At 42.1% G+C, this 12,935-nt stretch overlaps 1 protein-coding gene and 1 long non-coding RNA gene across 3 annotated transcripts in view; one reads left to right on the top strand and one right to left on the bottom strand.

Annotated features, from left to right (window-relative positions):
• The window catches only part of LOC143036746 (uncharacterized), a 33,190-nt gene that overhangs the window by 9,115 nt on the left and 11,140 nt on the right, over nt 1-12,935 (top strand). Inside the window, exons 2-6 of one of the 2 annotated variants that reach the window (XM_076204435.1) lie at nt 2,365-2,557; nt 9,116-9,280; nt 9,707-9,815; nt 10,116-10,260; nt 11,086-11,283. In XM_076204435.1, coding sequence (XP_076060550.1) covers nt 2,365-2,557; nt 9,116-9,280; nt 9,707-9,815; nt 10,116-10,260; nt 11,086-11,283 — 810 coding nt within the window. Of the gene's footprint in view, nt 1-2,283; nt 2,558-9,115; nt 9,281-9,706; nt 9,816-10,115; nt 10,261-11,085; nt 11,284-12,935 lie in introns of both variants that reach the window. The other variant, XM_076204436.1, reaches the window with a different exon arrangement.
• Nucleotides 1-12,935, bottom strand: part of LOC143036748 (uncharacterized) — a 29,729-nt gene that overhangs the window by 8,725 nt on the left and 8,069 nt on the right. Inside the window, exon 2 of the long non-coding RNA XR_012967400.1 lies at nt 2,627-2,763. This is a non-coding gene — a long non-coding RNA (uncharacterized LOC143036748). The remainder of the gene's footprint in view (nt 1-2,626; nt 2,764-12,935) is intronic.

Genomic DNA, 12,935 nt, shown 5'->3' with positions numbered 1-12,935 from the left:
TTGTGAATTTCTAGACCTAAAAAAAGCTTTTGACAAAGTACCACATAAGAAGTTGCTTAAGAAATTAGAAACTGAAGGAGGAATACAGGGCAAACTGCTTAAATGGCTGGAAGACTTTTTGCAAGAAAGAAAAATGAGAGTAGTGATAAGAGACAAACACTCAAATTGGGATGAAGTAATAAACGGTGTTCCACAAGGAACAGTTATGGCCCCAATAATGTTTGCTATATATATTAATGATATGGATGAAGAAATTGAAAGTTATATGAGCTTCTTTGCAGATGATGCAAAACTATTAAAAAAAGTGAACACGGAAGAAGATTGTGAGTCACTACAGAGTGATCTAAATAAAGTCTGGGAATGGAGTAGGAAATATGAGATGGAGTTCAATACTAAGACGTGTAGTATAATGGAATTTGGAAAAAGCAAAAACAGAATAACAGGATCATATAAATTAGGAAAAGAAAGTATAAAAAAAGTTGAAAATGAGAAGGACCTGGGAGTCATTGTTATGAATAATATGTCACCTGAGAAACAAATAAATAAGATTTTTGGTGAAACTTATAATTTAATAAGAACAATCAAAGTGGCATTTACATACCTGGATGAAGAAATGGTGAAGAAAATACTAATCACTCTGATAAGACCAAGATTGGAATATGCAGCAACGATGTGGTCACCAAGTACAAAAAAAATGTATAAAAAAACTTGAAAGAATACAAAGAGCAATTACAAAATTGGCACCAACACTCTCAAAAATATCATATGAAGTGAGACTAGCAAAACTTGAGCTACAGACACTAGAACAAAGAAGAGAGAGAGGAGATTTGATAGCTATTTACAGAATCATGAAAGGCATAGAAATTCTTGATAGAGAGGATCTAATAAAATGGGATGATAGAAATACAAGAGGACACGGAAAGAAAATCAAGAAAGACAGCTATAGAAGAGATGTGAAAAAGAACAGCTTTCCTCACAGAGTAATAGACAGTTGGAACAAGTTAGATGAGAAAGTAATGTGTGCAAAAACAATACATGAATTTAAAAATAGTTTAGATAAAATGAGATATGAAGACGGGACACCACGAGCATAGCTCCCCTTCCCGTAAAATACAACTAGGTAAATACAAACACACACACACAGTATATATGTATTTTTTTGTGAGGCCAGTACCCACCCAGACCCCAATCTTGTAGGTGGTCTGGAACAACTCATATACTTGGTTTGTTGTCCATGTAGTGTTACTGTTGGCCTGATCTCAGAGGATGGGGGTGGGGTACCCCTCAACTGCAGGCAGTGCCAGAGGGAGGGTGTGCCTCAAGATATTGAGTGTTGGCTCAGAAGGGGAGTTGGTGAGGTGCTGTGCCACCCCTGCTGCAGTCAGTGGCAGGCTGAGTCCTACATGAAGAATGGTTGTGGCTCTACACTGTAGCAGGTAGTGGTGAAGGGACTGTTGCACCTTGCCCCTACAGATTTTGCAGCATTTGTGATTATCTTTTGCTGTGTGTAGCACTTGCCACCCACAGTGGTATCCCAGGTGGATCCTGTGGATGGTAGATTCTGCCCTTCTATCTCGAGCAGTGGTTTTTAACCTGGGGTACCTATACCCCCAAGGGGTACGAAACCTTGAACCTGGTGGTACGAGACAAAATAGCCAGTGCAATGGTACTATATATTTTCCATGAGAAAGCAAAGCAAGGTTTGTGTCACAAATCCTTTTCATATGTTTGCATTGTATTTAAATTGGATGGGGATATAGGAATTTTTTCAGAGATGCCAAGGGGTACTGAGGGCAGTGAAAAAGGTTAAGAACCACTGATCTAGAGGCAGGTGGACTGCCTTGTACCTAGTGAAGAGGTGGTATCACACTGCTGATACCGAAGTATGAAGTGTGCTCTGTGGACCCTGTGAGGGGGTCCACAGAGCTGTCTGTGTGGTATGACAAGTTCACGAGGGGGATGATGGACCTTATGGCTTCAGGGACCATGGGTTAGTCAGCCTTTCTTCTGTTGAGGTGGAAAATTTGGAAGCTGGCACAGAGAGATTGCCACAGGGGAGGGGGGCATAGTTTTTTATTGATTGTGTACTATTTAGTCCAATTTAACTTTCAATATTGTGGTGTAATTGTTAGATTTTATTCAGTTTTGTTTAATTGTTTACTTTGTCTATTGACCAATGTTATTTATTCACTTGATTTAATAAGAAACCTTCCTCGTCTGTTTTATGTATTTCCTTTAATGGCCTGCACACTAAGGTCATGTTCTTTTTCATCTCTCTTTCAGGGAAGGCAGGTCCTGTGTGGAGATGCTGTAGATAAAGTCTAAAGTTAAGGATATTGAATTATTTAAATTTTCATGATACAGGAAAAGACCAACCGGACCAGTGTTCCTCAAATCTTCTTCAATGAAGAACATGTTGGTGGTTATGACAGTCTGGAGGCAGCTTTTCGGGATAATGATCACTGGCAGGAGCTGTTGGCTCTCGTGCGGGAGAATGAAGCTGAAGATGGGTTCCTGAGGATTCCTCACCCTTCAGAAGCAGTGGACAGTAACGAAGGTAAGGACAAGGATTCCCTGTCAACTGTCAGCATGTATACAGGTTGATTAGTAATTTAACTTGACTTACATAATTATTGGTAATGTTGGTAATCCCTGGCAGCATCCTGTATTCCTAATTAACTTATCTTCTGTCTTGCTGTACTTTCCCTTTTACAAAGGATTACAAAGGCGGAGCATGCCGACAGGAGACCTTTTGATCCATATCTAGGTCGGATGCGAAAAAAAAATCATATTAATAATAAATAAAAACTATAATAATGTAAATAACAAATAAAATACATAAATAAATGCATAGGTATAGTTAAATAATAAACAAACAGGTAAATAGTAAATAATAATAAATTGACATATAACTAATAATAAATGAAAATCAGACAGACAAATGATAACAAAACAAAAACAAATAATATAAGATCATTGTATTTATTCTATATAATATGTTTGGTATTCACTTATAATTTGTTTTGCATATGCTTTAAAAAAGGGTCTTTTAGTATTATTGTAAAAGAATCTAGCCCTATCATTTAGTTCCTTGTGTATGTTCTGTATGTAGATAATATCATTGTTGTTGGTTGGTTGTTGTAAACTTTTTTCTGGCTTTCTCTCTAAATTCTATATGTTGCTAATATATTATTATTCTCCACCTCTTTTCTTCTATTTTTTTTTTCTTCCCAATTGTGTATTTTCCTTAGTAGTTCTTTCTTCATTTTCATAATTCCTAAATTTGATATTAGTCTGCGGCAATTGACATGATCACCATTCATCAAACACAATGGCACTGCATGAGGAATGAATAGAACTGATGACATCACTGCAGAATGGATGGCATACATACATACATATACCAAGGCTTTTTCCCCCTTACAAGGGAGGTAGCCAAAAAGGGAAAGGCATAAAATCATTTCCACCCATTCCATCCCTGAATACACTCCACACCCCTCCACCCTCCCTCTTATCTGAGTACCTCCTGGATGACGGGTCATCCCTGCACCTTGCCCACTGCCCTGGGTCAGAAGCAGTGTCACAAGACACAGAACATCCACAGCAAGGCCGCTTCATTAAATCAGCGACCCCCCCCTCTCCGTCCCCCCATTGCATAAGAGGAGAAAACAGGGAGAAATCCCTTCGGGCTGCATCAAATTTTGCTCACACATACAACCTCACCCTCCCTCCCCCCGCCCATTCCACCTCTTGTTTCACAACATCATTCATATACAACCATTCTCCATTCACCCCTGTCTTCTGTCCTCTCCCGTCCTTCCTCAACAGACATTCCCCTCTTCCCCAAAGCCCCCTTCACCCCATCCATCCACCTCGTCCTAGGACGTCCCCTCATCTTCACTCCCTCCACATCTGCCTTCCATACCTCTTTTACTAGTCTTTCTTACTCATTCTTTCCATGTGTCCAAACCATCCCAATACTCTTACATCAACCCTATCTCCCAGCTCCCTTTCCACCCCTATTCTCCTCCTCATTTCTCACTCTATCTAGCCTAGTCACTCCCATCATACTTCTCAGACACCTCATCTCAAACACATTCAAACTCCTTCTCTCTTCTTCTCTTATGTTCCATGTTTCTGCCCCATACAATGCTGTTGGTACAATCACTCCTTCATACTGTCTTCTCTTAGCATCCATTCCCAAATGTCTATTTTTTATTACACTTTTGATACACCAAAGTATTTACTCGCTTCTCTCAATCTACATTCTACCTCCACCTTCATTCCACCTTTTCCTGCCACATTTGCACCCAAGTATCTAAAACTATCCACTTCCTCCAGTCGCTCTCCCTTAATGTTCACTTCCAGTCTACTGCCACTTTCACCCCTTGTACATCTCATCACCTTACTTTTACCCACATTTATCTTTAGCTTTCTTCTATCACATACTCTCCCAAACTCTGCCACCAGCTTCCTCAATCCCTCCTCCGATCCTGCCACAAGCGCAGTGTCATCCACAAACAACAGCTGGCTCACCTCCCACTTTTCTCCATTTTCTTTAACCATCTCCAATCCCTGGCCCATTACCCTTGCATTTTCCTCTTGTACCACCCCATCCATGTAAAGATTGAACAGCCAGGGTGACATAACACATCCCTGACGAAGTCCCACCTTTACCTAAAACCATTAACTCTCTCCATTTCCAATCCCAATACAAGCTCTACTACATACATACATACATATACCAAAGGCTTTTTCCCCCTTTCATGGGAGGTAGCCAAAAAGGGAAAGGCATAAAAACACTCCCACCCATTTCATCCCTAAATACACTCCACACCCCTCACACCCTTCCTCTCACCTGAGCACCTCCTGGATGACGGGTCATCCCTGCACCCTGCCCACCGCCCTGGGTCAGAAGCATTGTCGCAAGACACAGCACAAGGCCGCTTCATTTAATCGGCGACCCCCCTTGCATATAAGGAGAGGACGGGGAGAAATCCCTTCGGGCTGCGTCAAAATTTACTCACACATACTACCCCACCCCCCACCCCCCCGCCCATTCCTCCTCATGCAATCACAACATCATCCATATACAACCATTCTCCACTCACCCCTGTCTTCCGTCCTCTCCCTTCCTTCCTCAACAGACATTCCCCTCTTCCCCAAAGCCCCCTTCACCCCATCCATCCACCTCATCCTAGGACGTCCCCTCATGTTCACTCCCTCCACATCTGCCTTCCATACCTCTTTTACTAGTCTTTCTTCACTCATTCTTTCCATGTGTCCAAACCATCCTAATATTCTTTCATCAACCCTATCTCTCAAATCCTTTTTCACCCCTGTTCTCCTCCTCACCTCCTCATTTCTCACTCTATCCAGCCTAGTAACCCCCACCATACTTCTCAGACACCTCATCTCAAACACATTCAAACTCCTCTCTTCTTCTCTTATGTTCCATGTTTCTGCCCCATACAGTGCTGTTGGCACAATCACTCCTTCATACAGTCTCCTCTTCGCATCCATTCCCAAATGTCTATTCCTCATTACACTCTTTAATCCACCAAGGCATTTACTCGCTTCTCTCAATCTACATTCTACCTCCACCTTCACTCCACCTTTTCCTGCTACACTTGCACCCAAGTATCTAAAACTATCCACTTCATCCAGTCGCTCTCCCTTAATGTTCACTTCCAGTCTACTGCCACTTTCACCCCTTGTACATCTCATCACCTTACTTTTACCCACATTTATCTTTAGCTTTCTTCTATCACATACTCTCCCAAACTCTGCCACCAGCTACCTCAATCCCTCCTCTGACCCTGCCACAAGCGCAGTGTCGTCCGCAAACAACAGCTGGCTCACCTCCCACTTTTCTCCATTTTCTTTAACCATCTCCAATCCCTGACCCACTACCCTAGCATTCACCTCTCGCACCACCCCATCCATGTATAAGTTGAACAGCCAGGGCGACATAACGCATCCTTGACGAAGTCCCACCTTTACTTCAAACCACTCACTCTCTCCATTTCTAATCCTGACACAAGCTCTACTACTCTCATAAAAACTCTTGACAGCTCCTAAAAGCTTTCCTCCTATCCCATAAATCTGCATAACCTCCCACATTGCCTTCCTGTTCACCCTGTGATAAACCTTTTTCAGATCCATAAAAGCCCCAAAAATATCCTTACCTTTTCCTATAGCTTTCTCACATATCTGTCTTATCTCGTAAAAACTATTGACAGCTCCGAGAAGATTTGCTCCAATCCAGTATATCTGCAAAGCCTCCCACAGTGCTTTTCTGTCTACCCTATCATAAACCTTTTCCAGATCCATAAAAGCCCAAAAAACATCCTTCCCCTTTCCTATAGCTTTCTCACATATCTGTCTTACCACAAAGATCTGATCTACACAACCTCTACCTGTCCTAAATCCACACTGTTCCTCACCAATTACTCCTTCTGTTCCTCTCCTAATCCTCTCAATCAAGATCCTCCCATAAGCCTTCCCAACTACACTTAACAATCTAATCCCTCTGAAACTACTACATTCACACTTGTCCCCTTTTCCCTTGTAAAGAGGAACTATACAGGCACTCCTCCAGTCCTCCGGCACTCTACCCTCTCTCCAGCAAACATTAAATAACCTCACCAGCCAGTCCACCATCACTGTACCTCCCTTTTTCAGACATTCTGCATGGCATCCATCCAGACCAGGTGCCTTACCTGCTTTCATCATCTTAACAATTGCCTTCACCTCATCCTTCCTTATTTCTCCTCCATTCTCCTCACTCATCACTCTCATTTTCTTCGCATTTCCCACTGCAGCTATCTTTCCCTCCCTATCCTCCTTCACATTTAGCAACTCCCTAAAATATTCTGCTCATCTTCCCCTTACTGCCTTCTCTTCCATTATCATCTCTCCATCTGCACCTTTTACCTTTTCTTCTCTACTTGATTCGCCTCCTCTTCCTCTCTTAATTTCTTTCCAAAACATCTTTTTATTACTTTCAAAATTTTCTGTCATACTCTTACCCCATTTCACATCTCCTCTCCTCTTTGCCTCCTTTACCTTTTGCTTTACTTCTCTTTTCTTTTCTTTGTACCTCTCATATGACTCCCTCGTCCTATTTTGTAACCAATCTGTGAAAGGTTACTTCTTCTCTTCTACAACCTTCTTTGTTTCCTCATCCCACCATTCACTACCCTTTCTTCTATTTCCCCCTGTCCTTCTTGTTCCACACACCATCCTTGCACACTTTATGACTCCCTCCTTGAACCATCCCCATTCCTCCTCCACACCCAGCTCCACTCTATCCTTCATTCCCTCCCACTCCTTCAGCTTCTTTTCGTACTCCTTCTCCTTTCCCTTTTCATTCAAAGAGTTCACTCTAAGAACCTCCCTACCTTTTGTCCCTTTCCTCTTTCTCCATCTATCCTCCACTCTCAACTTACCTTCCACCAAAAAATGATCTGATATTCCCCCACCCTCTCCCCTTAGCACATGTACATCCTTAACTCTTCCTATCATAATCCTATTTACCACTACATAATCCATTAGCGCTCTACCACCCTTCCCTCCACCACCCTCTCCCATGTGTACTTATGCTTGACTTTCTTCCGAAACACTGTATTTGCTATCATCAACTCTCTTTCTAGACACATTTCCACCATCAACTCTCCACTACGATTCTTTCCTGGAACTCCACATTTCCCAACCACTCCATCGATTGGACCATTTCCTACCCTAGCATTAAGGTCTCCCAGTACTATTACATTTACATTTCTTCCTAAATCCTCTATGCACTCATTTAAATCTATCCAAAAGGCCTCCCTTTCTTCTACACTCTTCTCACTGCCAGGCCCATATGCACTTACAAAGACCCACATCTCCTTTCCCAGTTTCACCTTCATCCACATTATCCTTGAGGAAACCTCCTTCCACTCCACTACCCGTTTACCTATCTCTTCACTTACTAGAATAGCCACCCCTTCCCTCCCTCGCCCTCTCTTCACTCCTGATAACCTCCCACTTACACTCACCCTTTCCTTTCAACTTAGTTTCACTCAAAGCCAACACATCCATCTTTCTTCTCACAAACATACTACCTATCTCTTCCCTTTTACTCTCATCTGTACCACATTCACGCACATTAAAAGACCCAAACCTTAGGGTGCTGGTCCGAAAACTTCCAGACCCTCTTATGCCTTCTCTTTTTTGTTTAGGAATGTCCCCTGTGGGGCTACAAGGAGAAGGATGCCTAGTCCCAATCCCCGTCCCTTTCTTCTCGCCTCTTACGATCCAAGTGGGAATACTTGGTGGCAGTATTCTTTTCCCCCACCACAGAAAAAGAATACTCAGAGAAATGGTACAGGACAGCAACAAGGGGTTGGGGGACAGCATAACGGAGGGACAGTCGTAGTATAAAAGTGTCATCATTTCTCTATGAACAGAGTTTTCCTCTATCATAGACAAAATGATGTGTGGCTCTGGTCCGTAGGGGTGCCCCATATAGACCCTAAAGTATCAACTGCATGCTACTTTGCCACAATAACAAGCAGCCAATACCCCAGACGGGGAGGCACTACAGGTAAATTTTGGGGAGATGAGATGAGGCAGATGTTTTTGGGGTAAGATCAGTGCTTTCAAATTACATAAAAAATTAATATTCTTCTTGTGTAATTTTTTTAACTGTTGACTTTGGGAAGTACTAAGAACTAATTCTGGTAAAATTAGACACCTTTTATTTACAAAGTGGTTACCCTTTAATATCTGACTTGGGATTAGTGGGGTGAACGTTTCTCTCAATATTTCCCAAGACTTTTTCATCTTGTCTGTAAATGGATGAAATTAGATGCTTTGTCATAAGTGTCCATTTACTGTTGTATCATTTCATTCTCTTCCTGTTAGGTGGAGACATAGAAGCATACTCACACTAGTACAACACCAGCAGTCCAAAGTTTTATGCTAAAGGGGTTCATGTGAGCGCATGACCATTGCTGGCTACTGTAGTGTTGTGGATTTCCAGTCAGTGAAACTGAAGGGAACTGTTATTCTTGCTTATATACATGTAAAATTTCTTCCAAGACATTCCCCCTTTGCTCTCTTTCCATTGCAGGTGCCAGCTCAAGCTTCCGATGTGAAAAAGACCCAATTCTGGAACTCTATCAGGAGCTGATTGAGTCAGGAATCATTCAAGACAAGAAACTCCTTGTCTTCACGCAGCAAAAAAATGTCTTTCCTGGCGACCGCTTTGTCAGCTGGCTCATTGGTAGAGGCAACAGTGAGTTTGTTCAATTTCATTTTGTTTTTATATAATGAAATTCTCTGGGAGTGATAACTTTCTCAAGGTTCCTTTCTTCTTTTCTTTTAATTCTCATGTCCTCTCTCATCCATTAAAGAATTTACAGAGCAGGCAAGAAGAAATCCCTTCGGGCCTTGTCAATTTCTCAACCATTCACATCCACTTTCCACTCACACTTATTTCTTGCCCCCTCTCTTTCCTGCTCAACACAGATTCCCCTTGTACCCAAGGTCTCCTGTAGTTTATCCAATCCATCCAATTCTCTGTCTAGTGTCTAGTTGGTGTGATGCCTTTGACACAAATGGTAATGAAATAGGAAATGCCATGACAAGCTTATGCCTGGTGAGCTTCTCAGGTGTAGGACTGAATATGTGCATGTGTGTGTATGCATATAATTTTTTGCAGATGAGGAACATGCTATCCAGCAGGGCAACAAGCTCCTACAGAAGAAATTCATTGTAGGTGTCACCACAGGGACTACGCATTTTGTCAACAGCAGCAAAGAATATTATAGGTGAGTGTCTGGAATGTGGAAGCCATTCCTTCTCACCCTCTCCATGCTGCTCCTCCTGCAAATTGTCTTTCTTCCCCTCATCTTTCTCCTTCATACTCTTTCTCTGGTTCCTGATTCTCATGCTCCTCTTATTCTTTCTCTGCTTCCTCATGCTCATGCTTCTCCTACTCCTACTCTGCTTCCTCATTCTCCTCTTTCTGTTTCATCTTTATGCACCACATTTTCATTTTTATAGTCACATGGGCATGAAGTGTGAAAATTAATGGAAACTAGATTCTACTTTTGAACTGCCCTCGGCAGACTGACAACGGGGGAGGAAACTGTGGCTCTGAACAGGGGTCCCTCACAGGGCTGCATCCTCGATAAGGGGGGAGCTCTTCCCCTTGCTGCCCACCTTCGGGACCTTCTCCTGCAGCTCTTCACCCATGTCTCCTCCAACGGCAAGGTAAGCAACCCCCTCTCGTTGGGTGTGCTGCTTCAGCTGAATATGCTTTGGAGTAATCTGGAAGGTCACCATGATGAGGCTTGATTTAATGTCACTTTTGTATCATTTGAAAATACATGGGCTACTGGTGAACAGTGTGAAATGTTGGAGAAGTTTCAAATGCCTTTAGCAGAGGTGGGCTGTTAGCATTGCTGAATATAAGTTGGGTAGGCTTGAGAACAGTAACAAGAGGCTTAGAAGTGCAGCATTTGGGAGTTCAGCATGTTGTTACCAACTTTGCTGACAGCTACTAACTAGTTATGTTCCCAATGGTATTGTCAGACTCTTAGTGAGAATGATGGATCAGTGGTGAGAGTGTTTTGTCTGAATTTTTGCAGTTTCTGGTTCAGTCATTTATCTTGGATATTATTTGCTCTAGATAATTCAACTAAACCCTTGTCTTGTGTGGGATTCATCAACTGAATGAAATCTGGTCTTGACAATACAGAACCTGTAAAATGCACATTGGGTTGAAAGGTTCATGTTTATCCTAAGGCACAATTGAAGAAACTTCCACTTAAGCATTAAGTAAGTCCAGCCTGTGCTGTGTGATGCCTTGGAAATGTGTGTGTGCATGTGATATATATATATATATATATATATATATATATATATATATATATATATTATATATATATATATATATATATATTTATATATATATATATATATATGTATGTATGTACATATACACAAAATGATCAAATTGTAGTATTATATTATACTGCAATAAATGTGATGTTTACATTACCAATTTTGTCTCCCCCACCATATTCCATTGGACAGGTGGTGGATTATGTAAGTATTAAGGATTCCACTGAGTTTGCTGAGTACGTAACTCTAACGCGGGAGCTGCAGCGTGTCCCTCTGGAGACCCTGGACGAAGACCAACGCAAGGCTTTCTTTATCAACATCTACAATGCTCTTGTCATCCATGCCTTTGTCTCTGGCAAGAAGCCCACCAACATGCTTTCACAGATGTGGGTGAGTAAAGTAGGCCACGTGGTCACTGACATATTTGTTCCACTCACTGTGCTTCAGGTATACCTAACTCTATATATGATTGTTATACAATCGATCATTAATACTATCCGCAAAAATTTTATGCTGTCGTTATTTTAAGGACTTTGATGATGTCTTTGGGCCAAAAATATGCAATATTCATTTATGGTCAGAGGCTAACCTTCATGGTGACTTTTAACTTTCACTATCCTTCTCCCTGTAGCCCCAAGGGGCAGATTCCTAAAAAGCAAAGGAAAGGCATAAGGGGTGCTGGAGGGCCTCGGGCCAGCACCCTAAGGTTTGGGTCTTTTAATGTGCGTGGATGTGGTACAGATGAGAGTAAAAGGGAAGAGATAGGTAGTATGTTTGTGAGAAGAAAGTTGGATGTGTTGGCTTTGAGTGAAACTAAGTTGAAAGGGAAGGGTGAGTGTAAGTTTGGGAGTGTAAGTGGGAGGTTATCAGGAGTGAAGAGAGGGCGAGGGAGGGAAGGGGTGGCTATTCTAGTAAGTGAGGAGTTAGGTAAAGGGGTAGTGGAGTGGAAGGAGGTTTCCTCAAGGATAATGTGGATGAAGGTGAAACTGGGAAAGGAGATGTGGGTCTTTGTAAGTGCATATGGGCCGGGCAGTGAGAAGAGCATGAAAGAAAGGGAGGCCTTTTGGATAGATTTAAATGAGTGCATAGAGGGTTTAGGAAGAAATGTCAATGTAATAGTACTGGGAGACCTTAATGCTAGGGTGGGAAATGGTCCAATCGATGGAGTGGTTGGGAAGTGTGGGGTTCCAGGAAAGAATCGTAGTGGAGAGTTGATGGTGGAAATGTGTCTAGAAAGAGAGTTGATGATAGCAAATACAGTGTTTCGGAAGAAAGTCAAGCATAAGTACACATGGGAGAGGGTGGTGGAGGGAAGGGTGGTAGATAGAGCACTAATGGATTATGTAGTGGTAAATAGGATTATGATAGGAAGAGTTAAGGATGTACATGTGCTAAGGGGAGAGGGTGGGGGAATATCAGATCATTTTTTGGTGGAAGGTAAGCTGAGAGTGGAGGATAGATGGAGAAAGAGGAAAGGGACAAAAGGTAGGGAGGTTCTTAGAGTGAACTCCTTGAATGAAAAGGAAAAGGAGAAGGAGTACAAAAAGAAGCTGAAGGAGGAGTGGGAGGGAGTAAAGGATAGAGCAGAGATGGGTGTGGAGGAGGAATGGGGATGGTTCAAGGAGGGAGTCTTAAAGTGTGCAAGGATGGTGTGTGGAACAAGAAGGACAGGGGGAAATAGAAGAAAGGGTAGTGAATGGTGGGATGAGGAAACAAAGAAGGTTGTAGAAGAGAAGAAGCGAGCATTCACAGATTGGTTACAAAAGAGGACAGGGGAGTCATATGAGACGTACAAAGAAAAGAAAAGAGAAGTAAAGCAAAAGGTAAAGGAGGCAAAGAGGAGAGCAGATGTGAAGTGGGGTAGGAGTATGACAGAAAATTTTGAAAGTAATAAAAAGATGTTTTGGAAAGAAATTAAGAGAGGAAGAGGAGGCGAATCAAGTAGGGAAGAAAAGGTTAAAGGTACAGATGGAGAGTTGATAATGGAAGAGATGGCAGTGAGGGGAAGATGGGCAGAATATTTTAGGGAGTTGCTGAATGTG

The sequence above is a fragment of the Oratosquilla oratoria genome, chromosome 21 (genome assembly GCF_046742065.1).
Source record: "Oratosquilla oratoria isolate Oo_2021 chromosome 21, ASM4674206v1, whole genome shotgun sequence".
Lineage (NCBI taxonomy): Eukaryota > Metazoa > Arthropoda > Malacostraca > Stomatopoda > Squillidae > Oratosquilla > Oratosquilla oratoria.
The sequence above is the reverse complement of the archived record's forward strand: the minus strand, read 5'-3'. Positions and strand labels throughout refer to the sequence as shown.